General features: G+C 45.7%; 1 protein-coding gene across 4 annotated transcripts in view; it reads right to left on the reverse strand.

The window, feature by feature from the left end:
- Window positions 1–26,731, reverse strand: part of ACVR2B (activin A receptor type 2B) — a 76,966-nt gene that overhangs the window by 40,959 nt on the left and 9,276 nt on the right. Inside the window, exon 1 of one of the 4 annotated variants that reach the window (XM_032162055.2) lies at window positions 2,361–2,961. The exons of 1 other annotated variant lie outside the window; for it this stretch is intronic. In XM_032162055.2, the coding sequence (XP_032017946.1) occupies window positions 2,361–2,412 (52 nt within the window). In that variant the 5' untranslated portion in view covers window positions 2,413–2,961. Of the gene's footprint in view, window positions 1–815; window positions 891–2,050; window positions 2,210–2,360; window positions 2,962–26,731 lie in introns of those variants that run through there. 2 more of the 4 variants (XM_058442853.1, XM_058442854.1) reach the window with 2 other exon arrangements.

Genomic DNA, 26,731 nt, shown 5'->3' on the forward strand with positions numbered 1-26,731 from the left:
CCTGGGCAGCTGAGCGAGACTCCACCTCAAAAAAAAAAAAGAAGGCAGATGTCTGCAAGCCAGAAAGAGGGTCCTCACCAGAACCCAACCATGCCAGCACCCTGCACCCTGGGCTCAGATTTAGAGCTTCCAGAACTTTGACAATATAAATATAAATTCCTGCTGTTTAAGCCACCAGTCTATAGTATTTTGTTATGGCAGCCCCAGCTAAGACACAGCTGTTTCTTCTTCCCTTTATTAACATGACTACTAGAAAACGTTGTTTTGTATCTATCCATAGTTCATATACTATTTCTGTCGCCCAGACAGCACTCTTCTAGATGTTCCTTCTAGCAGGCCATTGTGTGCTGCACAGGGTGGGGGTTATTCCAAACAGCAAGCCAGAAGCATGAAATAAAAGGGCATCCCTGAAGCCAAAGCAACAGGACGGTCAGGTCTGCTCCAAACTGGGCCTGGGGCAGCTCTTTTCACAGTTCCCCACAGGTCAGGGACTGGCTGATGTGACTACAAGAAATACCCAGTGACCCCCACCTTCCTCCCAGGGCAGGAATACAGGTCCTTATAGTGTGACTCTGACTGCCCCCTGGCAGGGTACACTGCTCAGCACTGCCCAACCTAGGTGACTGAAGCAGAGAAAATTCAGAAAGCACATACAGTCCTTCCAGGGGTCTGATGCCACCCTGCCCTGCCTAAGGAGGGAGGTGTGAGACTGGTGTGATCCCCAGATCCCAGGTCTGAAGCTGTCCTGTCTTGGGAGAAAGCTCTCCTAAAGGCCTGGGCTTGGAAGAGCCCCAGCACTTCCAGGAATCACGCACCCATCGGGTCTGGAGGCAGTCAGGTGGGCTGCTGTCTGCCTATCAAGTCAGCTTGCTGCCGCCCTCCCTCTAGCAGACCAATGACTCCCCTTTCACTTTCGAGCCCTCCTTCTTGGGGAAAAGGCATCCCAAGGGAGCGGGGCAAAAAAGAGGAGCAGAAAGTCCAACAAGACCACCACTTTGCTTCCAGCACACAAGAAGCCGCTCCAGGAGAGCTGCAACGCCCTCTTCCATACGGTACTCAGGTGCCAGTTGGTCTTTGCCCTTCGGTTTCCGCACTCAGGCTGCGCGCGCGCTACTACCCTACAGAACTCACTCGCTTTCGGGGTAAACTAAGCCTCACGGCGACGCACAGGAGGAGGTAGAACTAGGGTGGGAAAGGGACGGAGATCCCAAATCCCAACCCCCGCAGCAGCGTGGGGACTCCGGCCCCGCCCCTGCACTCCCGGCCCCGCCCCTCGAGGGTTTCCCAGACTCCAGGCTGCTGCCACCGTGGGCGGCGGGGGACCCGCGCTGCATGTGTAATGGGGGCTGGGAACAAAGACGCGCAGGACCCGGCGGCCGGGTACCAGCCGCCCCGACCTTCTCGCCAGAGCTTCAATGCCCAGCTCCCCACGTTTCCCAGGACTGGCCAGGGGACGTCCCGGCGCGCCCGCCGGGGTTAGGCGTACCCTGGCACCACTGGGAGAGGGAAATCGGTGCTTGGGCCGTAGGAGAAACAAGCTTTCCAAGCGGAACTCCGCTTGTTTACGCCCGCGCCCACATACCCCCAAACACACATGCGCTGGCCGAACACCTCCAACCACACGCCCGCAGCCGCCGGCGAGCTGAGCGCTGGTCACCCACCCCGCCACGTGCCTCCCGGAGGCCCGAACGAACCGGGACCTGTTGGTTTTCCATATTACCCACCCCCTCCCCTCCCAAGTGCCCAAACAAAGCGGTCCCGCGAAGCGACCACACTCCGCATCCCGGGGCCAACGGCAGGGAAAGAGGGAGCAGGTGGGAGCCAGCACCAACAGCCCGCCGGGCCGGTAACGCGACGCAGACTGGTGGCGAGAGATGCAGGGGACTTTGGGCTGCGTGAAGCCGTCCCCTTCGCTTCGCTACACTTAGTGACTCTGAGGGACGTGCAACCCTCCCCGCATGCTGCTGCTGCTGCACCTACAATCCTGCCACCCCCAATGAGATCTGCCCACCCCTCTTGGCCGTCTTCCCCACGCTCAGGTTTTCCTCACTCTTTCCCTGGGATCCACGCGCCCGCGTAGCCCGAACTCTGACCCTGAGGCTCCGCGCCCTGGCCCCCATCGCAGGGGCGCCTCTAGGAACCAGAACCCCGCAGATTACTGCACAGACAAGATCGTGCCCCCAAGATCGGCGAGCCGGGCGCCCACCGCGCCCCCAGCCCCCGCCCCGGGAGGTGCGAGCTGAATACAGGTGGCGCGGCGACGAGGCCGCGGGCCCGCCCTTTGTTGGTAAACACCGCGCGGCGCCAGAGGCCAGCTCCGCGCGCCCTCTCGGCGTCCCCGCGCCGCGCCCAGTTCTTACCCGCGCACAGCGATCCCCAGAGGAGGGCGAGGGCCGCCCAGGGCGCCGTCATGTTCCGCGGCGCCGCCCCGCGCACACCCGGAGCCCGCGGGCAGGGCCGCACGGCGCTCCCGGGGCGCGCAGGGCCAGGCGGCGGCTGCGCTCTCCTTCCCGCTCCTTCCTTCGGTCTCGTTCCCTGCGCGCTTCCTGCGCCTTCGTACCCAAGCAGCGTTAGGGCTCCAAGGGCCGGTCAGCGGGGCCGAGCTCAGGGCCGCTGCGGGCGGCGCAGGCTGCGGCCCGGGCTCCGGGGCGACGCGGGGGCCGGGGGGCGGCGGCGGGGCACGGGCCGGGGCACGCCCGACTCAGGCATAGCGCGGCGGGGCTGGGCCCGGGCCCCGGGCGCAGGGGCCGAGTCCGGAGGGGCCATGAACGGGGGGAGGGGTGGGGGGAGGGGAGCTGAACCGAGTCCAAAATGGCTCCTGAGCGGCGGCCACGGAGCCGAGCCAGCGGGGAAACCCGGATGTTGGATACAAAGAGGCGGGCGGGAGGGCTGGGCGGGGAGGGGGAGGGGAGGCGGGCCCTCCAGCCGCGTGGTCCGCGCCCCCCTGAGGGGCGGGGCCCCTGAGAAACAACAACACGGAGGCCCCGCCCCCATCCCGCGCTTTGTGGGAGGACGGCGTGCACCACCCTGCTGGAGGACATGGCAGGGCGCGCGGACGGAGGTGGCAGGAATGGACTTCTGACCACTTTGCCCGGGAGCCTGTGGCCACTGCACTCGCAGTTAGTGCCCCGCACGCTCGAGCCCACACTCCTGACACATGCTACCCTACAACCCCGAAATGAGTGGATAGCCCCGGGACTCTGGCCCAGACCCCACCGCGCCTTGGATTCCCCACCTGTGCAACGGAGTGACAGTGAACCGTGGGAAAGTTGGATCTCTACTGATGGGGAATTAAGTGGCAGAAAGAGGCTGACTTCCCTGAACTGACAAGCAGTCCCCCGTCTGCAATCCCTGGCCACACACTCAAAGGCACAGCTAGGGCGGGGAGTGGTGATTTAAACCCAACCAAGTGAGGGAACGGGCAGAGTCCCGCCCCTCCAAGCCCAGCAGGTGGAAAAGGGCCTCTGGCAACCTGCTTGCCCTCCTTAATCCTATCTTGCCTTCTGCAGTTCCTGCGCCGCCCGCAGCGGCCCTGAGCTTCAATCTGCACTTTCAAAACTTCCCAGTTGCCTCCAGAGCCCTGCAGTTGAAGATCTTGTCTAGCACATGGTTTTGCTGTTGTCCTCACCCCGAACTCCCTCCTTGGAGGGCCATCGTTCTCTGTCTCAGATTCCGCCCTCCTTATCACACAACTAGAGCTTCAGAGGACCGTGATGGGGCTCCCAACTAAAGAGGGAAAGACCATCATAGCTCAGGGATGAGGCTCCGAGATCCTCAGATAACATTAATTGTCCTCTGTCTTCTCTTGACTTGGCACATCCTTGCTTGGAACAGGGCAGGAGCACCTGAAAGGGAGGTGGCACCTGGAGGTCTCAGTCATTTCACTTCTCTGAGCCTCAGTTTTCCCATATGCAAAGTGAAGAGGTAAGACTCCCTCAGGATTTTGCATCTTCTTAATGGCAGAAACCTATTCAAACAAAATCTTATGTAAATGTTCACTATAGGCGGGGCGAGGTGGCTCACACCTGTAATTCCAGCACTTTTAGAGGCCCTGGAGGCTCTTGGGGTCAGGAGTTCGAGACCAGCCTGACCAACATGGCGAAAACCTATCTCTACTAAATAATACAAAAATTAGCTGGGCATGGTGACACACACCTGTAATTCCAACTACTCGATAGGAGGCTGAGGCAGGAGAATTGCTTGAACCCAGGAGGGAGGTGGAGGTTGCAGTGAGCTGAGATTGCACCACTGCACTCCATCCTGGGTGACAGAGTGAGACTCTCTCTCAAAAAAAAAAAAAAAAAGTTTACAAAGGAATGTATATTGTTCTGATTGACACTGAAATAGGGTCAACTACCCCCGGTCACCAGAGCAGCAGGAACACCTCAGGGACCACACTTTGGAGGCACTGCCCAGAAAGATTTCTGGGTCTTTAAAAGTCCCTTCCAGTTCTGGGAAATCCTATGTGAAAAATGATGGTCCCTGTTTGCTAGAATCCCTACAGGTGACTTATTATCTAAGCCATTTAACACAGGATTGAATACTATGCGACTGTGTGCCAAGCAAGAAGCAGTGTTGTATGGGACACCCTAGCTGTGTATAAGGTATCTGGTAATACCACAGGAGGCCACAGTGATAGACTGTGATAACGGAAGTAATTCCATATCCAGTTTAAGTGTCTTTTCTACGGAGTATAAATCGTTATCTCCATTCCAATATGGACTGAAAGGTATCAACTTTTATCCATGTGCCAAAAATTAGATTGGCTGGTTCCTCTCTTCTACTCCATACCAGGTCAGGTATCATAATAAGAGCTCAGAGTGGTCCAAGCTGCCCAAGTATCTGTGTCTTCCACTCTGACCTGTCTGGGAACTCCAAATTTATATCCAACTGCTTACTTGACAACTGTAGTTGGTAGCCTACCAGGCATCTCAAATTTGACCTAGCCAAAGCAGAAGTCCTCATTTTCCCCATAAATCTCCCCCCCAGTTTTCCCTGTCAGAATCAATGGCATAAGCAACTACACCATTGCTCAAATCAGAACCTTATGAGTCCTACTGAAACCAGCCAAAGAGTCCCATAGACAGTTGTTTTTGTTTTGGAGACAGAGTTTTGCTCTTATTGCCCTCACTGGAGTGCAGTGGCACGATCTCGGCTCACTGCAACCTCCACCTCCTGGGTTCAAGTGATTCTCCTTCCTCAGCCTCCCAAGTAGCTGGGATTACAGGCATGCCACCATGCCCAGCTAAGTTTTGTATTTTTAGTAGAGACAGGGTTTCATCATGTTGGCCAGGCTGGTCTTGAACTCCCAACTTAAGGTGACCTGCCTGCCTCAGCCTCGCAAAGTGCTGGGATTATAGAAGTTGACCCTTTTGCAGTTAAAGCTTGAAACTTATTTGTTTTATCGGAGTTCCTTCCTTCAGGCCTCTCACAAAAAGTATCAAAGAACTGAAGCCATAAAAAGTATCAAAAGAACTGAAACCAGATCACTGCATTAGATGCTGGGCCCCTCAGTCACCATGATTGCTTCCTTGTCCCTCCCATGTTCCTGTTTTCTTACATATTGTTACATTTCTTTCCTGCTATATAAACCCTTGGTTTTGGTCAGTCAAGGAGATGGATTTGAGACTGCACTCCCATCTCCTTGGCTGCAGCACCTGATTAAAGCCTTCTTCCTTGGCAATACTTGTCATCTCAGTGATTGGCTTTCTGTGCACCAAGCAGCAGGACCTAGACCAAACCCCTGGTGTTTCGGTAACAATACTTGATTCCTCCCATATACAGTCCATCAGCAAAATGTCCTCAAAAGCGTATCCACCATCTGACTACTTTTTTCCATGTATACTACTGCAACATTGTCTTATATCTGGACTGTTGCAATAGCAGTGAACCAGAAGGGAGCTTAACTGGTCCTCTGAATTCATTCTTGCCTTAAATAAATCTTCCATATAGTAACCGAAGTGAATTCCCTGCCACCATTTTGATCATGAGCTCATCAAGCAAATACTAGGCTGGTTGAGGAAGGTGATAATGGATATTTGAAAAACGAGTTCTATTTGGGTTTTCTGTTCTTTTGAATGACTACAAGATCGCTAAATATCACATTTGATATCAGACATGGGGTGACCAAAAACTGAAAGGCAAAAAAAATCCCAAACACCAAATGTCTGCTGTAGAATTTCTGGCAGTGAGTTCTGCCATTAAGGCATTCAGTGTGTTAGGACCACTATTCCCTGGCTTCCCCACTCTTCAACAATCAAGACCAGAAACCAAGAAATTGGGAAGAATCAGTTGAACGTGACATTCTTTAGTATCAAGCTATGGAAGAAGATGGAAAACTATAGCATTGTAATAAGACTTGGCATCTATATAATGAATGCTATTAAGGGATTAAATACATTCATTTAGCAAGATAAACTTTGCAAGCAACCACAATTTTTATAATGTTATTTGGGGATTTCCTCATTTGAGAAAATGTAAGTGGCCTCACCCTCTCTCAGTTTCTGAGAGGCCCTGGTTAGACATACACTGTAGTGGGTAATTTAGGCATAGCAATACGAAATGAAACAATTTTATGAGAGTACCATTCACAGTGTATAATTGTGGAGGGAGGGGTGGGCAGTGTATGCTTTCTTTGGTAATACAATTCCCCCAAGACTTAATAAGCTGTTATTTCCTAGACATAGTTCTCAAAGTGCTTTATTTCTTTGCGTTATTTATTTTCTTCCTAGACCTGGTACTTCTCCCTGCCCCCTTCTCTTAACTTAATGGTAGTTACTTGAGGTCAAAAAAATGAATTGGCTTGGGTAGAAAGCTAACACTCTCTATCTCTCAAGAGAGATTAGATTCTGCTGTGCTAATGGAAAAATCCCAAAACCTTAATGGCTTAAAATAACAAAATTTATATCTTTCTCATGATACATGTCCATTGGAGGTCAACAAACAAGCTCTACTCATTGTAATAACTCAGGGACGCAGACTAAGAGGGCTACCTTTTGATACATGTTTCTACTATTGGAGAGACAAGGGAAAGAGAGCATGGTAAACGCTGGCCCTTAAAACTTCTACCAGACTAGGAAGATGATGGTTAGGTTGTTGGCTGCATTGTTTTTGAATCTTTCAAAATCTTCACATGAAAACACAGAGTAAGCTGGGCATGGTGGCTTATGCCTGTAATCCCAGCACATCGGGAGGCTGAGGCAGGAGCATCACTTGAGCCCAGGAGTTCAAGACTAGCCTGGACAACATAGTGAGACCCCCATTTGTTAAAAATAAATAAAAATGAGGCAGGGCACGGTGGCTCACGCCTGTTATCTGAGCACTTTGGGAGGCCAAGGCGGGTGGATCACAAGGTCAAGAGATCGAGACCATTCTGGCCAACGTGGTGAAACCCCGTCTCTACTAAAAATACAAAAATTAGCTGGGCATGGTGGCACGTACCTGTAGTCCCAGCTACTCAGGAGGCTGAGGTGGGAGAATCACTTGAACCCAGGAGGTGGAGGTTGCAGTGAGCCAAAATCATGCCACTGCACTCCAGCCTGGTGACAAAGCGAGACTTGAATGTCTCAAAAAAAAATAATAATTAATTAATTAAAATAAATAAATAAAAATTAAAAACACAGAGCAACTGTATGGAAAAAACCAGACCATCCAAGTGCACTCACTGAAAAACTAGGTGACAAGATTTCCCTCAAAACATCAAAATACAAGCAAATAGAGACAAACTACTACTAACAGCAACAAAAGCTGTGTGGGCCAGCCTCTGCACAAGAGGGAGCAGGATACAACAAAGTATATGACATACCTGAGAACCTCCAAGAATTCACACAGGACGGGGAAATGTTTAGCTCCACCCAGCAAAATTGGAGTCTTCATGGAAAACTCAGAACATTCAGTAGAGACCCAGAGAGTCACTCCATAGTAGTGGAGCTAAACCAGCCTTAGATAATAAAGGCTATTGTAAACCACAATACTAAGCTAAAGGAACAAGCCTTGACATGATCAACCTGATCCATAAGTTAATTTAACTACCCACCAGAGGAACCATCACTTTTTAAAGAAATTCTATCAATCTGGCACTCAGTAAAAAAATATTTTAAATGCCCAACATCTAATAAAAGAATTACTAAGCATAGGAAGAAGCAGGAAAATGTGACCCAAAAGAAGCAGGAAAATCATTCAATAGGAACAGATACAGAAGTGACAGAGATAATGGAATTATCAGTCAAGGATTTTAGTTTAATTTGATTTTTACAGGTATTTTTGTACAAATTCATGGAGGACATGAGAAATTTTGTTGCATGTATATAATGTGTATTGTTCAAGTAATGGCATTTAGGTATCCATCACCCAAGATCAATACATTATTCTTAAATATAGTCACCCTACTCACCTATCAGACATTGAGTTTATTCTATCTGTATGTTTGTACCCTTTAACCCAGTTCTCTTCACCCACCCACCCCAGCTCCCTACTCACCCTTCCCAGTCTCTGTTATCTATCTCTCTACTGCCATAAAATCAAATATTTTAGTTTCCACATATAAGTGAGAATATATGTTTGTCTTTTTTTTTTTTTTTTTTTTGAGACAGAGTCTCGCTCTGTCGCCCAGGCTGGAGTGCAGTGGCGCAGTCTCGGCTCACTGCAAGCTCCGCCTACCGGGTTCACGCCATTCTCCTGCCTCAGCCTCTCCAAGTAGCTGGGACTACAGGCGCCCGCCACCACGCCGGGCTAACTTTTTGTATTTTTAGTAGAGACGGGGTTTCACTGTGGTCTCAATCTCCTGACCTCGTGATCCACCCGCCTCGGCCTCCCAAAGTGCTGGGATTACAAGCGTGAGCCACCGCGCCCGGCCGAGAATATATGTTTGTCTTGTTGTGCCTGGCTTAGTTCACTCAAGCTATATCCAGATCCATCCACAATGCAGCCAATGACAGGATTTCTTTTTTTTTTTTTAATTAAAATTTATGAGACAAGGTCTCACTATGTTGCCCAGGCTGGTCTCAAACTCGTGGGCTCAAGCAATCCTCCCTCCTCAGTTTCTCCAAGTGTTAGGATTACAGTCATGAGCCACCGTGCCTGGCCAATTTCATTCTTTTTAATGGCCAAATAGTATTTCATTGTGTATATATACTACATTTTCTTTATCTATTCATCCATTGATGAATGCTTAGATTGATTCTGTATCTTCTCTTTTAAGAATAGTGCAGTAATAAACAAGAATGGAGGTATTCCTTTAATATATTGATTCCTTTTCCTTTGGGTAGCTATCCAGTACTGGATTGCAGGATCACATAGTAATTCTGTTTTTAGGTTTTAGAGAAATCTCTATACTGTTGTTTTCCATAATAACTGTGCTAGTTTACATTCCCACCAATGGTGTATAAGAGTTCCCTTTTTGGCCAGATGTGGTGGTGCATGCCTGTAATCCCAGCATTATGGGAGGCCAAGGAGGGAGGACTACTGGAGTTCAGGAGTTTGAGACCATCCTGGACCAACATAGGGAGACCCTGCTTGTATCTACCAAAAAAAAAAAAAAAAATCAAAAAATTAGGCAGACGTGGTGGTGCATGCCTGTGGTCTCAGCTCTTCAGGAGGCTGAAGTAGGAGGATCATTTGAGCCCAGGAGGTGAAGGCTCCACTGAGCCATGATCGTGACACTGCACTCCATCCTGGGCAACAGAGTGAGACCTTGTCTCCAAAAATAAAAAATAAAATAAAATAAAAAAGAGTTCTGTTTTCTCTGCATCCTTGTCAACATTATTTTTTGTCTTTATAGTAGTAGCCATTCCAGCTGGGATAAGATAATTATATCATTGTGGCTTTTATTTGTATTTCTCTGATGATAAGTGATATTGAGCATTTTTTCATATGCTGTTATCCATTTATATGTCTTCTTTTCAAAAATGTCTATGCATGTCCTTTGTCTACTTTTTAATGGGATTATTTGGGATTTTGTTCCTGTTCAGTTGTTTGAGTTCCTTGTATATTCTGGATATTAGTCCCCTGTTGGACTAATACTTAGCAAATATTTTCTCCCATTCAACAGGTTGTTTCTTTATTCTGTTGATTGTTTCTTTTGCTTCGCAGAAGCCTTTTAGTTTAATAGAGTCCCATTTGTCTATTTTTGTGTTTATGGCCTGTGCTTTTGAGGTCTTAGTCATAAATTCTTTGCCTAGACCAATGTCCAGGAGAGTTTTCCCTAGGTTTTCTTCTAGTATTTTCATAGTTTCAAATCTTGAATTTAAGTCTTTAATCCATATTGAGTTGGTTTTTGTATATGGTGAGAGATAGGGGTCTGGTTTCATTCTTCTGCATGTGACTACCCAATTTTCCCAGCACTATTTATTGAAGAGGGTTTCCATTCCCCAATATAAGTTCTTGTCAGCTTTGTTAAAGATTCGTTGGCTATAAATATGTGGCTTTATTTCTGGGTTCTCTGTTCTATTCCATTGGTCTATGTGTCTATTTTTATACCAGTACCATGCTATTTTTGTTCATACACCCTTGTAATATATTTTGAAGTAAGGTAATGTGATGCCTCCAGCTTTGTTCTTTTCACTCAAGGTTGCTAGTGCATCCAGAGCTGGACTTCTGGATGGGGTGGGGACTTGGAGAACTTTTCTGTCTTACAAGAGGATTGTAAAATGCAACAATCAGCGCTCTATAACTAGGATTTTAAAATGCACCAATCAGCATTCTGTGGTTACCTAGAAGTTTGTAAAGTGTGCCAATCAGCACTCTGTAAAAATGCACCAATCAGCTCTCTGTGGCTAGCTAGAAGTTTGTAAAATGGACCAATCAGCACTCCAATCTGGCAATCAGCACACTGTAAAATGGACCAATCAGTGCTCTGTAAAATGGACCAATCAGCAGGACATGGGTGGGAACCAATAAGGGAATAAAAGCTGGCCACCCCAGCCAACAGCAGCAACCCACTTGGGTCTCCTTCCATGCTGTGGAAGCTTTGTTCTTTCGCTCTTCACAAGAAATCTTGCTGCTGCTCACTCTTTGGGTCTGTGCCAGCTTTATGAGCTGTAACACTCACCATGAAGGTCTGCGACTTCATTCTTGAAGTCAGCAAGACCAAGAATCCACCAGAAGGAACCAATTCCAGACACTTCTTGGTGACCAAGAAGGGACTATCGCCAAGCAGTGAATACCATTGGACCCCTTTCGCTAGCTATTCTGTCCTATTTTTCCTTAGGATTTGGGGACTAAACACCAGGCACCTGTTGGCCAGTTAAAAGTGACTAGAGTGGCCGCCGGACTAAAGACATGGGTGTCAGGCTTTCTGGGAAAGGGCTCTCTAACAAACACTGACTCTTCTGAGTTGGGAGCGTTGGTTTGCCTGGAACCAGCTTCCACTTTTCCTGTACTTCTGGGCTGACCCAAGGGTTGACAGAGAGGAAAGCCATTCAGCTCCAAGGTCCCAAGAAAATGTTGGTTGACCATGTAGCCATGAGCAGAACTCTCAAAGTTACATCGCCCAAGCAAGACTTGCCCATCTATCCTATCTGTCTTGACCCTTGCCTCCTGGGTCCTAACACCTGTCAGACAAACTTCCTCCTGCCTCTCTTCTCCAAGACTAGTCCCGCTTTTAGAAAGCACTCCCTGTTTCTGGTGCTTTTCTAGTTTCTCCGATAAGAATGATTTCTAGTATAAATGTCATGACTCTGTTCCCTTCGTTAGGCACCCAGGCTCACCAATTAGACATAATTTTTGCCCAAAGCCCCGTCGCAGGGGGAAGATCAACTATCCTTTTAGGATCCCTCCTCAGACAAGCAGGCCTAACAAAGGCTATATGGGAGCTTCAGAAATGATATCCTTCCTATCCATACGATGAGAAGTGAGGACAAAAGGCGTTACTCTTCCAACCCTGGAGATCCCTTCCCTCCCTCAGGGTATGGCCCTCTACTCCATTTTTGGGGAACATCATCTTTATAGGAAAGGGGTAAGGTCCCAATACTAACAGGAGAAAATGCTTAGGACTCTAACAGGTTTTCAAGAATGTGTCAGTAAGGGCTACTAAATTCGATTTTTCTTGGTCCTCTTTGTGGTCTAAGAGGGAAGGCAAGGGTGCAGGTTTTCAAGAATGTGTTGGTAAGGGCCACTAAATCCAACCTTCCTCAGTCCTCCTTGTGGTTTAGGAGGAAAACTGGTGTTTCTGCTGCTGCATCGGTGAGTACAACTATTCTGATCAGCAGGGTCCAGGGACCATTGCAGATTCTTGGGCAGGCCGGGGGTCGGGGGGGCGTGGGCAGAAACAAATCAAAACTGTGGGTGGTTTTTTCTTCCAGATGGGAAACACTCAGGCATCAACAGTCTCATCCTTGAAATGCATCCTAAGCCATTGGGACCAATTTGACCCACAAACCCTGATAAAGAGGTGACTCATTTTTTTCTATACTATGGCCTGGCCCCAATATTCTCTCTCTGATGGGGAAAAATGGCCACCTGAGGGGAGTGTAAATTACAATACTATCCTGCAGCTTGACCTTTTCTGTAAGAGGGAAGGCAAATGGAGTGAAATACCTTATGTCCAAGCTTTCTTTTCATTGAAGGAGAATCCACAACTATGCAAAGCTTGCAATTTACATTCCACAGGAGGACTGCTCAGCTTACCCCCATTATCCTAGCCTCCCTATAGCTCCCCTTCCTATTTATGATAAGCCTCCTGTAATCTCCCCTGCCCAGAAGGAAACAAGCAAAGAAATCTCCAAAGGACCAAAAAAACCCCAGGCTATCAGTTATGTCCCCTTCAAACTGTAGGGCGAGGAATTTGGCCCAATCTGGGTACATGTGCCCTTCTCCCTCTCTGATTTAAAGCAGATTAAGGTAGACCTGGGGAAGTTTTCAGATGATCTTGATAGGTACATAGATGTCCTACAGGGTCTAGGGCAAACCTTTGACCCCCACTTGGAGAGATGTCATGCTATGAGATCAAACCCTGGCCTTTAATGAAAAGAATGTGGCTTTAGCTGCAGCCTGAGAGTTTGGAGATACCTGGTATTTTAGTCAAGTAAATGATAGAATGACAGCTGAAGAAAGGAACAAATTCCCTACTGGTCAGCAAGCCATCCCCAGTATAGATCCCCACTGGGACCTAGACTCAGATCATGGGGACTGGTGTCGCAAACATCTGTTGACCTGTGTTCTAGAAGGACTAAGGAGCATTAGGAAAAAGCCCATGAATTATTCAATGATGTCCACCATAACTCAGGGAAAGGAAGAAAATCCTCCTGTCTTCCTTAAGCATCTACAGGAGGCCTTAAGAAAACATACTCCCCTGTCACCCAACTCCCTCGAGGGTCAATTGATCCTAAAAGATAAGTTTATTTCCCAAACAGTCACAGATATTAGGAGAAAGCTCCAGCAAATCCTAGGCCCTGAACAAAATCTGGAGGCATTATTAAACATGGCAACCTCAGTGTTCTATAATAGGGACCAAGAGGAACAGGCCAAGAAGGAAAAGTGAAATCAGAGAAAGGCCACAGCCTTAGTCATGGCCCTCAGACAAACAAACCTTGGTGGTTCAGAGAGGACAGAAAATGGAGCAGGCCAATCAGCTGGTAGGGCTCGTTATCAGTGTGGTTTGCAAGGACACTTTAAAAAAGATTTTCCAGTGAGAAACAAGCTTCCCCCTCGCCCATGTCCACTATGCCGAGGCAATCACTGGAAGGCACACTGCCCCAGAGGACAAGTGTTCTCTAGGCCAGAATCCCCCAACCAGACGATCCAACAACAGGACTGAGGGTGCCTGGAACAAGCACCGGCTTATGTCATCACCGTCACTGAGCCCCAGGTACCTTTAACCATTAAGGGACAGGAAATTGACTTCCTCCTGGACACTGGCGCAGCCTTCTCAGTGTTAATCTCCTGCCCTGGTTGGCTGTCCTCGAAGCCCATTACCACCCGAGGAATCCTGGGACAGCCTGTAACCAGGTATTTCTCCCACCTCCTCAATTGTAATTGGGAGACTTTGCTCTTTTCACATGCCTTTCTTGTTATGCCTGAAAGTCCCATATCCTTATTAAGGAGGGACATATTAGCCAAAGCTGGAGCTATTATCTACCTGAATATGGGGAACAAGTTACCCTTTTGTTGTCCCCTGCTTGAGGAGGGAATCAACACTGAAGTCTGGGCATTGGAAGGACAATTCAGAAAGGCAAAAATACCCACCCAGTCCAAATCAGGCTAAAAGACCCCACCACTTTTCCCTATCAAAAGCAATATCCCTTAAGGCCTGAAGCTCATAAAGGATTACAGGATATTGTTAGACATTTAAAAGCTCAAGTCTTAGTAAAAAATTAAAAAAAAAAAAAATGCAGCAGTCCCTGCAACACCCCAATTCTAGGAGTACAAAAACAGAATGGTCAGTGGAGACTAGTGCAAGATCTTAGATGCATTAATGAGGAGTAATTCCTCTATATCCAGTTGTACCCAACCCCTATATCCTGCTCTCTCAAATACCAGAGGAAGCAGAATGGTTCATGGTTCTGGACCTCAAGGATGCCTTCTTCTGTATTCCCCTGCACTCTGACTCCCAGTTTCTCTTTGCCTTTGAGGATGCCACAGACCACACGTCCCAACTTATGTGGACGGTCTTGCCCCAAGGGTTTAGGAATAGCCCTCATCTGTTTGGTCAAGCACTGGCCCAAGATCTAGGCCACTTCTCGAGTCCAGGCACTCTGGTCCTTTAGCATGTGGATGATTTACTTTTGGCTACCAGTTCAGAAGCCTCATGCCAGCAGGCTACTCTAGGTCTCTTAAACTTTCTAACTAATCGAGGGTACAAAGCATCTAAATCGAAGGCCCAACTCTGCCTACAATAAGTCAAATAGCTAGGCCTAGTCTTAGCCAGAGGAACCAGGGCCCTCAGCAAGGAATAAATACAGCCTATACTGGCTTATCCTTGCCCTAAGACATTGAAACAATTGCAGGGGTTCCTTGGAATCACTGGCTTTTGCTGACTATGGATCCCCAGATACAGCGAGATGGCCAGACCACTCTATACTCTAATCAAGGAGACCCAGAGGGCAAATACTCATCTAGTAGAATGGGAACCAGAGGCAGAAACAGCCTTCAAAACCTTAAAGCAGGCCCTAGTACAAGCTCCAGCCTTAAGCATTCCCACAGGACAAAACTTCTCTTTATACATCACAGAGAGAGCAGGATTAGCACTTGGAGTCCTTACTCAGACTCGTGGGACAACCCTACAACCAGTGGAATACCTAAGTACGGAAACTGATGTAGTAGCAAAAGGCTGGCCTCACTGTTTATGGGTAGTTGTGGCAGTGGCCGTCTTAGTATCAGAGGCTATCAAAATAATACAAGGAAAGAATCTCACCGTCTGGACTACTCATGGTGTAAATGGCATACTAGGTTCCAAAGGAAGTTATGGCCATCAGACAACCACTGGCTTAGATACCTGGAGCTACTCCTTGAGGGACTGGTGCTTCAAATATGCACGTGTGCAGCCCTCAACCCTGCTACTTTTCTCCCAGAGGATGGAGAACCAATCAAGCATGACTGCCAACAAATTATAGTCCAGATTTATGTTGCCTGAGAGGATCTCTTAGAAGTCCCCTTAGCTAATCCTGACCTTAACTTACATACTGCTGGAAGTTCATTTGTGGATAATAGGATACAAAGGGCAGGTTATGCCATAGTTAGTCATGTAACAGTACTTGAAAGTAAGCCTCTTCCCCCAGGGACCAGCAATCAGTTAGCAGAACTAGTGGAACTTACCCGAGCCTTAGAACAGGGAAAGGGAAAAAGAATAAATGTGTATACAGATAGCAAGTATGCTTATCTAATCCTATATGGCCATGCTGCAATATGGAAAGAAAGGGAGTTCCTAACCTCTGGGGGAACCCCCATTAAATATCACAAGGAAATCATGGAATTATTGCAGCGCAAAAACCCAAGGAGGTGGCAGTCTTACACTGCCAAAGCCATGGGGAAGGATAGGGGAGAATAGCAGCATAAGCGGCTGGCAGAGGCAGGGAAAGACCAGCAGAAAGTCAAAGAGAGAAAGAAAGAGAAAAGAGAGAGGGGGAAAGATGGAAAGTCAGAGAAGGAAACAGAGACGGGAAAGACAAAGTCAAAGAGAGAAGGAAAGAGGGAGAGGAAGAGACAGAGAGACAAAAAGGGAGTCAGAGAGAGAGAGAGGAAGAGACAGAGACAGAAAGTCAGAGAGAAAGAGACAGTCAGAAAAGGAAAGAGAGAAAGAGAGAGATAGAAGTAGTAAAGAAAAAAGTGCGTACCCTATTCCCTTAAAAATCAGGGTAAATTTAAAACCTATAATTGATAATTGAAGGTCTTCTCCATAACCCTGTAACACTCCAATACAACCTTGTTGTCAGTGTAACCAAGAGCGTAGCCCAAAAGCACTGAGGCCACTGATAATCTATAGTCTTCCTATTAAAAATCCTTAACCCAGCAGGTTTCATGACAGGGGATCTAAATCTTAATTACCACACAAAGATCCGAACAGACCTAGGAGGAAATCCCTTTGGGACAGGACGATAGACGGTTCCTCCCAGGTGATTAAGGGAAAAAGACACAATGGGTATTCAGTAAGTGATAAGGAAACTATTGTAGAAGCAGAGTTAGGAAAGTTGCTTAATAATTGGTCTGCTCAAAACATGCGAGCTGTTTGCACTCAGCCAAACCTTAAAGTACTTACAGAATCAGAAGGGAGCCATCTATACCAATTCTAAGTTAATATGGACTGAACGCAGTCTTATTAATAGCAAAGAATAATTGAAATCCCAAACTTACAAGGTTTTTGACAAAAGTAAAGTTTGCTAAAAGTTAACAGTGTAACATGTATTATCCTAACTTCTAATCTTGAGGAAATCAGACCCTATTAGTACCCCTCAAAGCTGAAGTCTGTCAGTGCAGGGCCATACAACTAATAACCCTACTTATAGGGTTAGGAATGGCCACTGCTACAGGAACCAGAATTGCCAGTTTATCTACTTCACTATCTTACTACCACACACTCTCAAAGTATTTCTCAGACAGTTTACAAGAAATAACAAAATCTATCCTTACTCTACAATCCCAAATTGACTCTTTGGCAGCAGTGGCTCTCCAAAACCTCCGGGGCCTAGACCTCCTCACTGCTGAGAAAGGAGGACTCTGCACCTTCTTAGGGGAAGAGTGTTGCTTTTACACTAACCAGTCAGCGATAGTACGAGATGCCGCCCAGCGTTTACAGGAAAAGGTTTCTGAAATCAGACAATGCCTTTCAAACTCTTTTTTTTTTTTTTTGAGACGGAGTCTTGCTCTTTCACCCAGGCCAGAGTGCAGTGGCGCTATCTCGGCTCAATGCAAGCTCCGCCTCCTGGGTTCATGCCATTCTCCTGCCTCAGCCTCCCAAGTAGCTGAGACTGCAGGCACCCGCCACCGCGCCTGGCTAATTTTTTGTATTTTTAGTAGAGACAGGGTTTCATCACGTTAGCCAGGTTGGTCTTGATCTCCTGACCTTGTGATCCGCCTGCCTCGGCCTCCCAAAGTGCTGGGATTACAGGCATGAGCCACCGCGCCCGGCCGCCTTTCAAACTCTTATACCAACCTCTGGAGTTGGGTGACATGGCTTCTCCCCTTTCTAGGTCCTGTGACAGCCATCAGGCCCTGTATTTTTAACCTCCTTGTCAAATTTGTTTCCTGTAGGATTGAGGCTGTCAAGCTACAGATGGTCTTACAAATGGAACCCCAAATGAGCTCAGTTAACAACTTTTACTGAGGGCCCCTGGACCGACCCACTGACCCTTTGGCTGGCCTAGAGTTCTGCTCTGGAGGACACTACCACTGCAGGGCCCTTCTTCGCCCCTATCCAGCAGGAACTAGCTAGAGTGGTCATCGCCCAATTCCCAACAGCAGCTGGGGTGTCCTGTTTAGAGGGGGGATTGAGAAGTGAAGCCAGTTGGACTTCTGGGTTGGGTGGTGACTTGAAGAACTTTTCTGTCTTACAAGAGGATTGTAAAATGTACCAAGCAGCGCTCTGTAGATTGTAAAAAGCACCAATCAGCGCTCTGTGGCTACCTAGAAGTTTGTAAAATGCACCAACCAGCACTCTGTAAAAACGCACCAATCAGCTCTCTGTGGCTAGGTAGAGGTTTGTAAAATGGACCAATCAGTGCTCTGTAAATTGGACCAATCAGCACACTGTAAAATGGACCAATCAGTGCTCTGTAAAATGGACCAATCAGCAGGACATGGGCAGGGACAAATATGGGAATAAAAGCTGGCCACCCTAGACAGCAACAGCAACCCACTTGGGTCTCCTTCCACACTGTGGAAGCTTTGTTCTTTTGCTCTTCACAATAAATCTTGCTGCTGCTCACTCTTTGGGTCCATGCCAGCTTTATGAGCTGTAACACTCACCATGAAGGTCCGCAGCTCCCTTCTTGAAGTCAGCAAGACCAAGAACCCACCAGAAGGAACCAACTCCGGACACACTACAGCTATTCAGGCTCTTTTTGGTTCCTTATGAATTTTAAGATTGTTTTTTCTAATTCTGTGAACAATGATGTTAGTATTTTGATAGATATTATGTTGAGCCTGTAGATTGCTTTGGGCAATATGGTAATTTCAGTAATATTAATTCTTCTGTTCCAAGAGCATGGGATGTTTTTCCTTTGTGTCTTCTCCAATTTCTTTCATTGGTTTCTTTTAATTTTCCATGTACAGGTCTTTCACTTCCTTGGTTAAATGGGTTCCTAGGTATTTTATTTTATTTTTTGTAGCTTTTGTGAATGGGATTGCCTTTTAAAAAAATGGAGACAGGGTCTTGCTCTGTCACCTAGGCCAAAGTGCAGTGGCACAATCAACTCACTATAGCCTTGAATTCCTGTGTTCAAGCAATCCTCCCGCCTCAGCCTCTGAGTAGCTGGGACTACAGGTGCATGCCACCACACTTGGCTAATGTTTTATTTTATCTTTTATTTTTTTGAGACAGAATCTTGCTCTGTCACCAGGCTGGATCTTGGCTCACTGCAACCTCTGCCTCCTGGGTTCAAGCGATTCCCCTGCCTCAGCCTCCTGAGTAGCTGGGACTACAGGCACACACCACCACACCCGGCTAATTTTTGTATTTTTAGTAGAGATGGGGTTTCACCATGTTGGCAGGCTGGTCTCGATCTCCTGACCTCGTGATCCACCCACCTCAGCCTCCCGAAGTGCTGGGATTATAGGCATGAGCCACTGCGCCTGACCTATTTTAATTTTTATACAGGGTCTCACTATGTTGCCCAGGCTGGTCTTGAACTCCTGGCCTTAAGTGATCCTACTGCCAAAGCCTCCTAAAGTGCTGGGATTACAGGCATGAGCCACTACACCTGGCTGGGATTGCCTTCTTGATTTCTCAGCTGGATCATTATTGGTGTATAGCAACATGACTGGTTTTTGTACATCGATTTTTTATATCCTGTAACTTTAGTGAATTCATTCATCAAATCTAAGAGTTTTTTGGTAGAGTCTTTAGGTTTCTCTGGATATAGGATCATATATCATATCATCAACAAACAGCGATAATTTGAGTTTCTCTTTTTCAGTATGTATGCCTTTTCTTTCTTTCTCTTGCCTGATTGCTCTGGCTAGGACTTCCAGTACTATGTTGAATAGGAGTGGTAAAAGTGACTTGTCTTGTTCCAGTTCTTAGAGTAAAGGCTTTCCACTTTTCTCCATGCAGTATGATGTTAGCTGTGGATTTGTTGTATACGCCCTTTGTTAATTTGAGGCATGTTCCTTTATTGCCTAATTTCTTGAGTATCAGGAAGGGATGTTGAATTTTATCAAATGCTTTTTCTACTTCTATTGAGTTCATCATATAGTTTTTGTCCTTCATTCTGTTGATATGGTGTATCATGTTTACTGATTTACATATATTGAGCCATCCTTGCACCCTTTTTATAAATCCCACTTGATTATGGTGAGGTTTTTTTGGTTTTTGTTATTATTATTATTATTTTTAGAAGCAATCTCACTCTGTCACCCAGGCTGGAGTGCAGTGGTGTGATCTCGGCTCACTGCAACCTCCATCTCCTGATTTCATGCAATTCTTCTGCCTTAGCCTCCCGAGTAGCTGGGATTACACGTACCCACCATCACACCTGGCTGATTTTTGTATTTTTAGTAGAGATGGGTTTTCACCATGTTGGCCACGCTGGTCTTGAACTCCTGAGCTCAGGTGATCTGCCTGCCTTGGCCTCCCAAAGTGCTGGGATTACAGGTGTGAGCCACCACACCCAGGCCAGGTGTGTTATCTTTTTGATGTGCTGTTGGATTTGGTTTGCTAGTATTTTGTTGAGGAATGTTGTATTAATGTTCACCAGATATACTGCCCGGTAGTTTTCTTTTTTGCTGTGGCCTTTTCTGGTTTTGGTATCAGGGTGATGCTGGCCTCATAGAATGAGTTAGGGAGAATTCTCTCTTCTTTGATTTTTCAGAATAGTTTTTAGGAGGATTGGTATTAGTTCTTTTACATTTGGTAGAATTCAGCTGTAACTCTATCCAGTAAAGGGTTTTTCTTTGTTAAGAAGCTTTTTATTACTGTTTCAATCTCGTTACTTGTTATTGGTCTGTTTGCGTTTTCTATTTCTTCTTGGTTCAAACTTGGTAGGTTGTATGTGTCCAGAAATTTTTCCATTTCTTCTGGTTTTTCCAGTTTGTCTATGTATAATTGTTCATAATAGTCCCTGATGATCTCTTGTATTTTCATGTTACCAGTTGTAATGTCTACTTTTTCATTTCTGATTTTGTTTATTTGGGTCTTCTCTCTTTTTTTCTTGGTTAGTCTGGCTAGTGATTTATCAATGTTGTTTATCTGTTTGAAGAGCAAACTTTTTGTTTTGTTTATCCTTTGTATTTTCTTAGTCTGTTTTTCATTTAGTTCTGCTCTGATCTTTATTCCTTTTTTCTGCTAATTTGGGATTTGGTTTGTCCTTGCTTTTTTAGTCCTTTGAGGTACATTGTTAGATTGTTAACTTGTGATCTTTCTATTTTTTGATGTAGGCAGTTACTGCTATAACTTCCCTTTTTGCACTACTTTTGCTGTATCCCACAGACTTTGGTATATTTCATTTCCTTGAAGAATTTTTTTTATTTCCATCTCAATTTCTTCATTGACTCAATTGTCGTTCAGGAGCATGTTTTTAAATTTCCATATATTTGTATAGTTTCCAAAGTTCCTCTTGGTATTGATCTCTAGTTTTATTCCATTGTGGTCAGAGGAGATACTTGATATGAATTTGATTTCTAAAAAATTGTTGAGGCTTGTTTTGTGGCCTAACATATGGTCTATCCTGGAGAATGTGTTGTATGCTGATGAAAAGAATCTATATTCTGCAATTGTTGGATAGAAAGTTCTGTAAATCCCTGTAAGATTCATTTGGTCTGAAGTCCAGCTTAAGTCCAATGTTTATTTGTTGATTTTCTGTCTAGATGATCTGTCTAGTGCTGAAAGTGGAGTGTTGAAGTCCCCCACTATGATTGTATTGCAGGCTATCTCTCTATTTAGATCTAATAATATTTGCTTTATGAATATGGGTGCTCCAGTGTTGGGTGCATATATGTTTCCAACTGTTATATCCTCTTGCTAGATTGATTCCTTTATCATTATAAAATGACTGTGTGTGTGTGTGTGTGTGTGTGTGTGTGTGTGTGTGTGTGTGTGTTACTGGTCTTGACTTAAAGCCTGCTTTATGTAATATAATAAGCATAGATACTCCTGCTCACTTTTGGTTTCTGTTTGTATGGAATATCTATTTCCATTTCTTTACTTTCAGTCTATATGTACCTTTACTGATAAGGTGAATTTCCTGTAAGCAACATACAGTTTGATCATCTTTTTTTTTTGAGACGGAGTCTCGCTCTGTCGCCCAGGCTGGAGTGAAGTGGTGTGATCTCAGCTCACTGCAATCTCTGCCTCCTGGGTTCAAGTGATTCTCAGCCTCAGCCACCCGAGTAGCTGGGATTACAGGCACGTACCAGCACACCTAGCTAATTTTTGTTTCGCTATGATATGGCGATGGGGTTTTGCTATGTTAGCCAGGCTGGTCTTGAACTCCTGGCCTCAAGCAATCCACCTGCCTCTGCCTCCCAAAGTGTTGGGATTATAGGCATGAGCCACCACACCTAGCTCCAATCAGTCTGTATCTTTTTAGTGAAGAATTTAAACCATTTTCATTCAAGGTTATTATTGATATATGAGGCTTTGTTCCTATCTTATTGTTGTTTCCTGGTTGTTATGAATATTCTATGTTTCTTTTTCTCTTATTGTCATTGTGGCTTGGTGGATTTCTGTAGTGGTACTATTTGAGTTCTTTCTCTTCCTCCTTTGTGTGATTGCTTTACCAATGAATTTTGTTTCATGTGTTTTCATGATGGTAAATGTTGTCCTTTTGTTTCTAAGTTTAGGGCTCCCTTGAGGACTTCTTGCAGGACCAGTGTAGTGGTAACAAATTCCCTCAGCATTTGCTTATTTGGGAAAGACATTTCTCCTTCATTTATGAAGGGTAACTTTGTTGAATAAAATATTTTTGGCTGCTGCTATTTTTCTTCCAGCACTTTGAATATATCATCCAATTCTCTTCTGGCCTGTAAGGTTTCTGCTGAGAAATCCACTGTTAGTCTCATAGGCTTTCCTTTATAGGTAATAGATGCTTTTCTCCTGCTGTTTTTAGGAATCACTCATTATCTTGGACTTTAGACAACCTGACTATAATGTACTGTGAAAGAGACCTGATGTGGTTTGGCTGTGTCCCCACCCAAATCTCATCTTGAATTGTAATAATCCCCACATGTCAAAGGCAGGACTAGGTGGAGATTATTGAAACATGGAGGTGGTTTTCCCTATGCTGTTCTCATGATAGTGAGTGAGTTCTCACAAGATCTGATGGTTTTATGAGGGGCTTCCCCACCTTCACTCAGTGCTCAGGCTCTCTCCTGCTGCCCTGTAAAGAGGTGTCTTCTATCATGATTGTAAGTTTCCTGAGGCCTCTCCAGCCATGTGGAACTGTGAGTCAATGAAACTTCTTTTCTTTATAAATTACCTAGTCTCAGCTATTTATTCACAGGAGCTTGAGAACAGACTAATACAGTAAATTGGTACCAGGAAAGGGGTGCTGCTATAAGGATACTTAAAAATGTGGAAGTGACTTTGGAACTGGGTAAGAGGCAGAGGTCGGAATGGTTTGGAGACACAAAAATGTGGGAAAGTGTGGAACTTCCTAGAGACTTGTTGAATGGCTTTGACCAAAATGCTGATAGTGATGTGGACAATGGAGTCCAGGCTGAGGTGATTTCAGATGGAGATGAGGAAATTTTGGGGAACTGGAATAAACTTGATTCTTGCTATGCTTTAGCAAAGAGACTGGCAGCATTTTGCCCCTGCCCTAGAGATCTGTGGAACTTTGAACTTGAGAGAGATAATTTAAGGTATCTGGTGGAAGAAATTTCTAATTGACAAAGCATTCAAAGGAAGCAGAGCATAAAAGTTTGGAAAATTTGCAGCCTGATGATGCAATAGAAAAGAAAAACCCATTTTCTGAGGAGAAATTCAAGCCTGCTGCAGAAATTTACATAAGTAATGAGGATCCAAATGTTAATCACCAAGACAATGGGGAAAATGTTTCCAGGGCATGTCAGAGAACTTCAGGGCAGCCCTCCCCATCACAGGCCTGGAGGCCTAGGAGGAAAAAATGGTTCTGTGGGCCAGGCCCAGGCCCTCTCTGTTGTGTGCAGCCTAGATACTTGGTGCCTTACATCCCAGCTGCTTCAGCCATGGTACAGCTTGGGCTGTGGCTTCAGAAGGTGCAAGCCCTGAGCCTTGGCAGCTTCCACATGGTGTTGAGCCTGCAGGTGCAGAGAAGTCAAGAATTGAAGTTTGGGAACCTCCACCTAGATTTCAGATGAAATGCATGGATGTCCAGGCAGAAGCTTGCTGGGGGATGGAGCCCTCATGGATGAACCTCTGCTAGGGCAGCACAGAAGGGAAATGTGGGGTTGGAGCCCCCACAGAGAGTTCCCACTGGGGCACTGCCTACTGGAGCTGTGAGAAGAGGGCCATCATCCTCCAGACCCCAGAGTTGTAGATTCACTGACAGCTTGCACCATGTGCCTGGAAAAAACGCAGACACTCAACGCCAGCCCGTGAAAGCCAAGAGGGGGGCTGTACCCTGCAAAGCCACAGAGGTGGAGCTGGCCAAAGCCATGGGGGCCCACCTCTTGCAGCAGCATGGCCTGGATGTGAGAAATAGATTCAAAGGAGATTATTTCAGAGCTTTAAGATTTAATTACTGCCTTGTTGGATTTGGGACTTGCACGGGGCCTGTAGCCCCTTTGTTTTGGCCAATCTCTCCCCTTTAGAACAGGTATATTTACCCAATGCCTGTACCTCTATTGTATCTAGGAAGTAACTTTTTTTTTTTGATGGAGTCTAGCTCTGTCGCCAGGCTGGAGTGCAGTGTCACGATCTCAGCTCACTGCAACCTCTGCCTCCTGGGTTCAAGCGATTCTCCTGCCTCAGCCTCCCGAGTAGCTGGGATTACAGGCACACACCGCTATGCCCAGCTAATTTTTGTATTTTTAGTAGAGAAGGGGTTTCACCATGTTGACCAGGAGGGTCTCGATCTCCTGACCTCGAGATCCACCCACCTTGGCCTCCAAAAGTCTTGGGATTACAGGCGTGAGCCACTGCATCTAGCCAGAAGTAACTATCTTGCTTTTTATTTTACAGGCTAGGTGGAAGGGACTTGCCTTGTCTCAGATGAGACTTTGGACCTGGACTTGTGGGTTAATCCTGAAATTAAGTTCAGACTTTGGGGGACTGCTGGAAGAGAATGATTGTGTTTTGAAATGTGAGGACAAGAGATTTGGGAGGTGCCAGGGGTGGAATGATGTGGCTTGGCTGGGTTGCCACCCAAATCTTGCATGGGGGCTGTGGCCCCTTTGTTTTGGCCAATGTCTTCCCTTTGGAACAGTTATATTTACCCAATGCCTGTACCTCCATTGTATCTAGGAAGTAACTATCTTTTTTTTCAATCTTGAATTATAACAATCCCCATTTGTCAAGGGCAAGACCAGGTGGAGATAATTAAATCATGGGGGCAGTTTCCCCATGCTGTTCTAATGATAGTAAGTTCTCATGAGGTCTGATGGTATTATAAGAGGCTTCCCCTTCACTCAGTGCTGATTCTCTCTCCTGCTGCCCAGTGAAGAGGTGCCTTCTGTCATGATTGTAAGTTTCCTAAGGCCTCCCTGGCCTTAGGGGAAACGTGAGTCAATTAAACCTCTTTTCTTTATGACAAACCCACAGCCAATATCATACTGAATGGGCAAAAACTGGAAGCATACCCTTTGAAAACTGGCACAAGACAGGCATGCCCTCTCTCACCACTCCTATTCAACATAGTGTTGCCAGTTCTGACCAGGACAATCAGGCAAGAGAAAGAAATAAAGCATATTCAGCTAGGAAAAGAGGAAGTCAAATTGTCCCTCTTTGCAAGTGACATGATTATATATTTAGAAAACCCCATCGTCTCAGCCCCAAATCTCCTTAAGCTTATAAGCAACTTCAGCAAAGTCTTGGGATACAAAGTCAATGTGCAAAAATCACAAGCATTCCTATACACCAAGAACAGACAAACAGAGAGCCAAATCATGAGTGAACTCCCATTCACAACTGCTACGAAGAGAAATACCTAGGAATCCAACCTACAAGGGATGTGAAGGACCTCTTTAAGGAGAACTACAAACCACTGCTCAATGAAATAAAAGAGGATACAAAACAAATGGAAGAACATTCCATGCTCATAGGTAGAAAGAATCAATATCAGAAAATGGCCATACTGCCCAAGGTAATTTATAGATTCAATGCCACCCCCATCAAGCTACCAATGACTTTCTTCACAGAATTGGAAAAAACTACTTTAAAGTTCATATGGAACCAAAAAAGAGCCCGCATTGCCAAGACAATCCTAAGCAAAAAGAACAAGGCTGGAGGCATCACGTTACCTGACTTCAAACTATATTACAAGGCTACAGTAGCCAAAACAGGATGGTATTGGTACCAAAACAGAGATATAGACCAATGGAACAGAACAGAGACCTCAGAAATAGCACCACATATCTACAACCATCTGATATTTGACAAACCTGACACAAACAAGAAATGGGGAAAGGATTCCCTATTTAATAAATGGTGCTGGGAAAACTGGCTAGCCATGTGTAGAAAGCTGAAACTGGATTCCTTCCTTACACCTTATACAAAAATTAATTCAAGATGGATTAAAGACTTAAATGTTAGACCTAAAACCATAAAAACCCTAGAATAAAACCTAGGCAATACCATTCAGGACATAGGTACGGGCAAGGACTTCATGTCTAAAACACCAAAAGCAATCGCAACAAAAGCCAAAATAGACATTTGGGATCTAATTAAACTAAAGAGCTTCTGCACAGCAAAAGAAATTACCATCAGAGTGAACAGGCGACCTACAGAATGGAAGAAAATGCTTGCAATCTACTCATCTGACAAAGGGCTAATATCCAGAATCTACAAAGAACTTAAACAAATTCACAAGAAAAAATCAAACGACCCCGTCAAAAAGTGGGCAAAGGATATGAACAGACACTTCTCAAAAGAAGACATTTGTGCAGCCAACAGACCCATGAAAAAATGCTCATCATCACTGGTCATCAGATAAATGCAAATCAAAAC

The sequence above is a fragment of the Hylobates moloch genome, unplaced genomic scaffold (genome assembly GCF_009828535.3).
Source record: "Hylobates moloch isolate HMO894 unplaced genomic scaffold, HMol_V3 SCAFFOLD_8, whole genome shotgun sequence".
In the NCBI taxonomy this organism is placed as follows: domain Eukaryota; kingdom Metazoa; phylum Chordata; class Mammalia; order Primates; family Hylobatidae; genus Hylobates; species Hylobates moloch.